Here is a 9,285-nt window from a genome sequence, read left to right as displayed (position 1 = left end):
ATAACTGCTTTCTCCCAGCCTGATGTTATATTACCACTAGAGGCCTGGTGCACAAAATTCATGCACTGGGGCGGGGTCGTGGGTCCCCTCAGCCTGGCCTGCACCCTCTCCAATCTGGGACACCTCAGGGGATGTCTTTTAGGCCCAATCCTGGGATGGACATCCCTCTCACAATCGGGGACTTCTGGCTCCTAACCGCTTGCCTGCCTGCTGGCCTGATTGCCCCTAACTGTCCCCCTGCCGGCCTGATCACCCCTAACTGCCTCTGCCTGGGCCCCCAGCCTAAGCCACAGTCTGTTCTTTTGCAGGCGACCTGGCCGATCAGGGGAAGGCGCCACCCCCATCACCCACTGCTACTGCCATTGGCGGCCACCATGGCTGCCTGAGCCTCTGGTCTTGCAGCCACACACGCAGCTGCCTGAGTCTCAGGCAGCCGCTGTAGCTTTGTCCAGATGGTGGTCCGAAGACATCCGTCCTAATTAGCATATTGCCCTTTTATTAGTATAGATATGCAGTAACATTGCCATTAATCGCCTCTTTAAACCCAAAGGACAGTTCTAGAGAAACTCCCACATGTTCCTTGTGTGACTGAGCTACTACAAAAGTCCTCAGTAGATAGTACATTTGTAACTTGAAGAGACTTAGAATCTAATCTTGCGTATAATGTAATCACCCAGCAGTCGCAGTGTCAATGCAGCCACCATTCTGCACTAGTAACTTTGCAGCTAACCCCTACTGGTAAGAGAGCTAAAAGTAGCTGTCAGCCAAAAAGTAGCAGCACACACTGACAAAAAAGTCACGTTTTGACACTTTATGGTACCTCTTTACAAAGGTAGAAAATAATGTCCGCTAATTAGACTAAAGTACTATAAAGGAATTTCAGGTTAAGTCCCCAGACTGCACCATCATTCTCTGCAGTAGATACAAACAGAACAAGTGAGGAATTATGATCTTTTCCGAGAACAGAAAGATAATCCCTTGTTAGAAAGCAGCTTGTACCATCATGGCCCAAACTTGGCAATGCAGGCAGCCTAGTTTTAGGATTAGCTTAAAGTGTGAATAACAGCATGGCTTTCTGAGGCACCACAATCTTGTAACAGGACATTACTGAATTTGGTAGCTCAGATCTAAGCTGCAAGGTAGAAATAATTAATGTAGGTAGACTCCATTGCTGAATAAAAGAAAAATTTCATTGATAGTGATTTTAAAATATTTAATACTCTTCTCTTTAAAATCCAAAATATGTAATTTTTACAAGTTAAGTGCCACATAAAGCAGGTGTTATTTTTTGAGAAATGCAGGTGATACTGAAAACAGTACTGAGGTATTTTTTTATTTTTAAGATTGAATACGGAAACAAAGTCTGGACCTATTTTTTTTACATTAAAAAAAACCAACAACAATGCTACTGCTTGGCTCTTTTGCTGTAATTTTAGGTTCTGAATACATTACAAGAGTATGAGAAAGAGCATTATAATAATACATGTAGTTTTAAAAAACTGCACATCATAACCTGGAAAAATGATCATATAGCGAGAGGCCTGAGTGAAGGTAGACTAGTAACACATTTTTACCTCTGAAAGGATAGCTTTGAAAAACAAGTGTAAACAATTGTAACACCAAATTAAAATGGCAATGTTAAATGGGTGACAGAATGATCCACATTTTATACAATATTGTATTTCCACAGATAGCCCATGAAAATCAGCAGAGAACTAAGAGCACCGTTGAAACCATTCATTGTCCCTTCCTGCTTCTGTGCAATTTAGGATTTGAGCTAAAGACAATACTTGGAAAATGTCAGTCTTGTTTTTTATAAATCAATTTGGATTTCAGTTCAATGTTTGCTTTAGGAAAAAGAGGTATTGTATGTCAATTATCAGTTAGCCATTTATAGCTCCACCATTTCAGAAGTAAGAATGTTAGGCTACATCTAAATTGTATTTAAAACCAAGAACCAAGCAGTAAGGACAGCAATGTAGCACACAGAACATTAGAAATAATTCGGTGTATGTTTTTACAGCTACCAACTGGTGTTAACAATTAAAAGTTTACAAAGATAAAACTTTTTCTTTTTTGCACTAACTGGTTTCAATACAGCACTGAATTTAACTCATCTTTGGGCTTCAATCTTTATACAGAGTAAATATGCAAGTGCCATACAGAGATCCTTCCCCAACTTACGCCACAGTAAGATAGTTTTCAAAATTATTCTAGAATGGTCTAAGTTGCAGCTGTTCATAGCTATTGAAAAAGTAAAAGGATATTTCCTGGCCAATTTCTTTTTTTGCTTAATGATGATTGTCTAGCTATATAATATATCAACTTGAAGATAATACAGCTTTTTCTACATTTTAACACCAGTTCTGGCACAACCATTGCCAGCAGTGAATTTGTACCAGTACAGGCCAACTCAAAAACATATATTATGAAACATTTGAATGTTGTTCTTAAAGCGATGTCACAGTTTGTTTCCTCAAATTTAAAAGCATACATTTGAAAACATCACATCTTCAATTCAACTCTGAGTTAAGGAACATATTTTACATCTTTAAATCCAACTTGCTTTAATGACCATTCTCTAAGGGATCCCAAAGCTAGACAGCGTCCCCTGTACCTGACCTGTGGGAACCTAGAGAATTCTGTTCCAATGCATTCCAGCCAGAAGTATCCTCAAATGTCTAGGCCTCAAATGTTCAAACACTGCTTTACTGAGCAGTGCTGTGCATGGAGGTTTTGTTACTGTTTTCAAAGAACCAAGCAACATTACACTATATAGTAGACAGCAAACATTTTTTTGAAGAAGCGTTTGCAGTGTGGATACATTTTCCCATCTATATTGAAGACTTTAAATGGATTTTCATATAGATATGATAGTAGGGGCCATTTGAAGATGCTGACCGTTTTACTAACATTTCCCAAGTGGGCAAAACAGGCAATGTGTGCCATTGGTTCTGTCATACTGGCCTTTGGCTGTAATCATATAAAAAGTGTCCCCCAAATGGAAAAGGCAGGATGTAAAACTAGAAAAAGGTTGGAGCTATATGAAGCAAATTTGAAAGGAGTTACCTTTACTTTTCTCTTAAATAAGCTGAGCACAGGAGGGCAGTGCAGAGGCACCTGGATGTGGGCCCTCCCACTGCTGTCCTGCAGTAGAACAGATATGGATGCCCATGTAGAGTCCTCTGAGGGCTAGAGACTGTGCCCACATTAGAAGAGCCAGTTCTCTAGTAAAAGAGTACAAGGCAAAACAAAACAAACCACAAATTAAATACATGACACTGAAATCACTGATAGAAAACAGAACACAAAGATATTTAAAAATATAAATAAATACATTTAGCCATTTTTATTCAAGAAACCCAGAGAACTGCTTACAAAGCAATTTCTTCTTTAAAACCACTTTCTAAATTCTTCCGTAAATACTCACTATTTTGATTGTCACTTAACACAGCACCTCAGTGTTTGCTGGTGGTGGTGATGGAATTTCACTTAATCTCTTCATAAACTATATTCTATTTCTTAAAGGTCGTTTCCTTAGGAAAACCCAGGCAGCTTACAAAATATGTTAAATACTCAAAACAACCTGCAAAGTATTTTATTTAAGAAAAACAAGGAATGTAGTGTTAAATTATGACATGTGGGGGAAATATGCAAAACAGTCACATGGGAAGAAAGTGTTTTAATGTTTAAATATCCACTTTTGTTTAATTTCTTGTGAGCTGTTCAATACTGTTAAATACCCTGAATTATAACTAAACCAACAAAATTCATCCCCAGTGTTTCCACAGAAGTCATTAAAATAAGACCAAATTACACATTTTTCTTTTCTTCAACCAAAGTAATCCTTTTCTCAGTCCTTTTTGTGCAAAAATATTACAAGAGCAATTCAAATGGGAACGCTGAAATGACATGCCAACATTTCAGAGCACATTGAAAACACCCAGAATAATTCTTGAAATGACTGTATTCTAAAATATTACTAATAATCACTTTTAGGTTAGTTCTATACATTTATTCACACTGATGCAATTTTCCTAGACTTCTGAAAATAAACAGGCTCTTTTGGTGTCCACACAATAGGCAAGATAGGTTTACAATAGTGTCTAAATGGAACTAGCATCAACAATCTCAACTCCACCACATTCAAAACAAAAGTCAAGTTCATTTGGCTACCTTGAAATCACTCCCATAAACCTACTACGGTTCACTGGATCTAAACATTTCTCAGAAATGGGTCATTTTAAAATTTCACCTAAGTGATGATTTGGGGATCCTTTAGAAATGGTAATGCCTAAGATAAACTTTATCAAAATGAATAATTGCAATAAAGTGCTTGTTATATTTAAAAATGATGCTTTTAGACTGTGGTATGTTGTTTTAAGTGTGTGCTATTCCTACATAAAGGATCCCCAGGCATGAGAGTTGGGTCTTCTCACCTGTCTCAGAAAGCAGCAGCACTATCTTTTGGTAGGCTGACAATAGGCACATTACCCATGCGGACGAGGCTATACTAGTGCTATGGCAAAGGGGGAGGAAATTAGAAAAGGTGGGAGGCATGTGGAGGGTGGTTCCTACTATATTCATAGTTATATACAAATATATTAAATATGCTATAAAAATAGTCGACTCTTTTCCTTTGCAATTACTTCAGAAGCTCCTTTCAGAAGAATGCTCACCCAACCCAAACAAACTGAACAGGTTCTCTTTGTCGAATCACTACTACAATGGCAAGAGCCGTTGTGCTGTTTCTTTTCCAATTGGTTTACTCCTGGCTAGACTCACTCAGCAATAGTAATATCCAGTGTTTACACCTTCCAACATTGACTCCCAAGGGGCTATGAACAGGGACACAGATATTGGAAAGGTTTGAGATTTGAATGAGTTTAACACAAATGTTCATCAACAAACTTTCAGTCATCAAAGAAACATAGAAAAAGAAAAAATGAATACTACCAGAGTAAAATGCTACTTGCATTCTACTTTTTAAAAAGTTTGCCGCAATGTAGTGGGAACATTTTAAAATACGTTGAGTAATATCCAGTTAAAAAGTACTTTCACCTATCTGTAGGACCCCTATCTAAGGCTTCTTGAACAAGGATTCATCTCTTCTTTACAGAGCTGCACTGCTTCAGTGTGCTTAACTAATGGCAAGCAGACTGCTGTAAGGCAATGACCAGCAGCTACAGCACTTCTGAAGAAACCAAATTACCATTTCACTATTCCACACAGTATTCTATAACCATTCAAAGACACTGGCACTCTCCTATTACTAGTACATTCCTAAGCCAGATTTAAGTGACAAAGCAGAGCACAGGACTCAAATTACCCCCTAAGTTGAAGTTTGGAGACTGAACTGTAGGACTTACTACCCCCATCTGCTATATCTGCTTTTCTGCACATACTTTCCAATAAAAAAATAGGGTACTTTTGAGTGTATACACGCAGGGTTGCTATACACCAGCAGCAATTCTATTAGTCCTTGTAGTCTTCACTTGTAGTTGCTAAAACTATACTGACTTACGCAGTGCCACAGCAAGCCAAAGCAAGATAACAACTACAGAACAGCTAACAGTTTGCCTGATCTTTAATAGTTTCTTATCTAAAAAGTGCCACCCAGAATAAAATGTGTTTTTTAAAAGAAAAAATGACAGAGTAAAGCAGAGGAAAGATGATTTTTAAGTGGTTAGAAGGTGTTCCTATTTTCAGTTTTTTCATGACTTAGATTTAGTATTTTAATTAACAACTTTGGCTACAGAAATGAAGGAAGAACAGGCAACTGCTGAATCTTCATCAGAATGCTCAAGTCTCCATTCATGGGGGAGGGGGAGGGACAGCTTTGCAATCCAAGTTCAAGAGAAGCAGGAGGAACAGTTAAAGGAGCTAAGAGGCAGCTGGTGCTTACTAGCTCTTCCAACACAACAAAGCCTACTGGCAGCAGAGGAAAAGCAGCTAGCTGCTTCTTTAAACTTAGTAATCAATTCTAAGCAGAAAAAACTGAGCTGTCAGAAACAAAAGTAATTATAAATGCAAAATTGTGCCTAGGTTTTGCTTTTGTTCATCTAAGTACACAGTACTCATGGTCCACCATCTTTCTTTTAAGTGTGATATTTGGAGGATAAACCTTAATAGTTTTTCATATATTTTATTAGCTAAATCCATATCACTAGATATCACCAATGAATGAAAGAGGCACAACTCACTATGGAATGGCATGATAAGGTTAGCATAGGCAATTTGAAAGGGGAGATAATTAATACTGTTGCCATATTTACAACATCAATTTTGGTGTTGTATATATGCTCAAGTACACACATATTCTGACAACTATCCTTGACATTCATGAGTCAGAAATCTCTTCTGGATGATCATCTAGCTAGGAGAGGAGCTCCTTGATATGTTAATTATTGATTGGTATCTAATGACACTTCTTTTATAGAAGGGTAGGTACCAACTTTCTTTGGTTGTTTTCATTTTCAACATTTTCTAATTTAAGTGTGGCCATGTATAGTTTTCTACAGAAAAACAATATATCCCTAAGGATAATAGCAAAGCCGAGGACAGGAAAGTCTGAAGAACTGACTTGGAGTTCCTCAACTCCTTTATCTAGCAATTCTGTATTAGGTTATTTTCATTGCTCAAAACCTTTTCTGTTGAACAACTTCAGTTGTGTTATACATTTTCTTTTCAGGTCAATTTTGATTTATTACAGTTTGCTGTCTTCCCTTTCCAAAGTAATAATTTTTGATATTCTAATAAGATATTTTCCTTTGCTCTACAGTTGTAAATTTAATTATCAGTACCATAGAATATATAAAATGTTTTTATGAATATAATTTTTGTTGGAATTTATTACCTTTGGAATATGATATTGCCAAATGAAATCTTAGTTCATATTTAGAAAGCATGTGAGTTCCAATATTCTAGTGTTGTAGTGATGGCAAAGCAAATTCCTACACCTCTTTCTAAGAATCATATTGAGCAAATATTTACTGGTAATTCTTCAATGACTACTTATTTCAGCTTTGAAGAAAGATGCTGATTTAGTAAAAACAATTTGCAATCACACTGATGACTCTGATAGTGTTAGTATGTCATCTTTTATTTCTAAATTATTTATATCTCCAGCCAAGAGATTCAAAGCACTCTGCATAGGAACTTAGGAGAATAATGGCACGGACACTCACATGCTATTAAAAATGTACTAAGGTTTCAAAACTGCTACTGAAACCAGACAATGAGTTCAAGATGGTGAGTTATCACCTGAATCAAAATCAAGGCACTATGGGTTTTTTCCCCCTCAAATAACCCTGAATCATTTCTGACTAAAAGAAACATTGAAATTGTGAAGGATAATAAAAAGATTCCAACAAATCCTAAAAGTTAAAATTCCCACCAGTGAGAATGTTAAAAAGTGCCTAAAATGTTTTGTGTGCAAATTTTACTCCTGTAACTGAAACATTCATGAAATTTCTTTCAGGCTTGTTACAAACCATTTACTCAACTATTTCCAACTATGAACTATATCAAAATATATGATCAAAACTCCCAACCTTCTAAAATAAAGCAGTGCAAATCCTATTTTCAAACATTATTGAAAATAATGAAATGAAGGATACTTCTGAGTAACTTGAAAATCCTGTTATTTCAATCATTTAACCTGAAAAAAATCCATTCCCAGCAGCACATCATACCTCACTGAACAAACTGTGACATCACAGCCAAGTATGAACAAAAGACTTGTGCCCCGGAAAAGTGAATAGAACACTATCGTGTTGTAAACAAAAGGGAAAACAAAGGATGTATTAGTTTGCACATGGCATCAGAATCTAAGGAAATGTATTCATACCTTTAAGGAGGAGATAATGCTTTCATGCAGCATACAAAATGTTTTGCTTTCTTTCCTTTTATCCAGACATATACATAATATTTTTACAGTATCTGTACATAGAGAATTTGAACCCACACAACATTCTGAAATTGCGATTCCATCATTATCTGAGAAGGGAGAGGGGCTTGGAAAGAGGGCCTACTGGGTCGACTGCACTGTCTTCATGGCATCATTGTAAGCAAACCCCTGATGTGGCAGTGGTGTGTCCTCTGTAACACTTGAAAACAGGCACTGAACCACTAAAAGTTACTAACATTGTTAGTGCCTTTCTGATTCACTGGAGGTCATATTTCTTTAGCTGAGCTTCTACATTTGGCAATATACTCTTTTTCCATCAAAAAATATCTGAGCAATTAAAACACTGTCAGAATTGGCTATGGCCCTATGGTCATTTCCTGCTGGCGGGTATTTAATGTACATCTGCAGCACTAGGCAGCATTTTCCCTGCTAACTAATTCGAGGAATTAGAATACTCAATACTGCATCTCATGAATCTACTAGAACTTTTCCTCCTAATCCTCAGATCATCTGAGCAACTCTTTATGGGCCAACCCTTCCTCCCTTGAGGTCAGAGAGGAGACGTGTGCTACTGCGGTTGAACCTTGGAAGGATCCGTCAAAGTGTCAGTCCTGTGCCGACTCAGTTGCTGTTGCTGCTGAGACTGGTGTTGCTGGTGATGTGATTGAGGGAAAGTGCTCTGTTGTAGTGGAAACGCAGCAGAGAGGATAAGCTGAGTTGAAGGGTTCCCATGAAGCAACCTAGAAGTCTAAAAACAAATGGATTATGCAACATTGCTTTACCCCCACTATTTTGCGTACATTAAGATTTACTTAAGTTTTCCACTTTTCATTGGGACAATGAAAAGGCAGTCACCACTACAAATGAAGGACACTTGCAAGCACACAGATAGATCCTGAACCTTAAGAACCATTAAGCTTTGCCAAGGATCTGGACAATTTGCTTTCTGTCTTTGTCATTAAGAAAAACTTTTTTTTTAAAGAGAGAAAAGAATATCAACTGTTTTACTTATTTATGCATTCATTGGTTGATTCTTATATGTGCTCTGACTGGGAATTGAACCCACAACCTTGGCGTATTGGGACGATGCTCTAAGCAACTGAGCTACCTGGCCAGGGCACATTAGCAAAAGCTTTTGTAAGATAAAGAACCCAGGACATGCATGAGCCCTAGAGGATTACAACAAAGGTACATTTTAGAACTAGGTATTAGACAAATTGTATAGTCCTCACTATCTACATATGAGTGTATCTCTGAAGAGTATTGCTGATCTTACTTTTTTAGGTATCCCATGTCTTTGGAATGCTTTTTCCAGAAGTGGGGGGTAAGAGAATGTTCATTCTTTTAAGGGCCCTTATTCTGATAGACTAAGAAGA

The 9,285-nt window shown here is 37.4% G+C and overlaps 1 protein-coding gene across 9 annotated transcripts in view; it reads right to left on the bottom strand.

Moving 5' to 3' along the window:
• Positions 1–8,217: 8,217 nt before the first annotated feature.
• Positions 8,218–9,285, bottom strand: part of CLOCK (clock circadian regulator) — a 159,205-nt gene continuing 158,137 nt past the window's right edge. For all 9 annotated transcript variants that reach the window (XM_070396399.1, XM_070396391.1, XM_070396381.1 and 6 more), the window contains one exon: positions 8,218–8,657. In XM_070396399.1, the coding sequence (XP_070252500.1) occupies positions 8,478–8,657 (180 nt within the window). In that variant the 3' untranslated portion in view covers positions 8,218–8,477. The remainder of the gene's footprint in view (positions 8,658–9,285) is intronic.

Source organism: Myotis yumanensis, unplaced genomic scaffold (genome assembly GCF_028538775.1).
Source record: "Myotis yumanensis isolate MYYU_CA2020_CCGP unplaced genomic scaffold, mMyoYum1.0.hap1 SCAF_1, whole genome shotgun sequence".
Classification (NCBI taxonomy): Eukaryota; Metazoa; Chordata; class Mammalia; order Chiroptera; family Vespertilionidae; genus Myotis; species Myotis yumanensis.
Note: the sequence above shows the minus strand (reverse complement) of the source record. Positions and strands in the feature narration are given on the sequence as shown.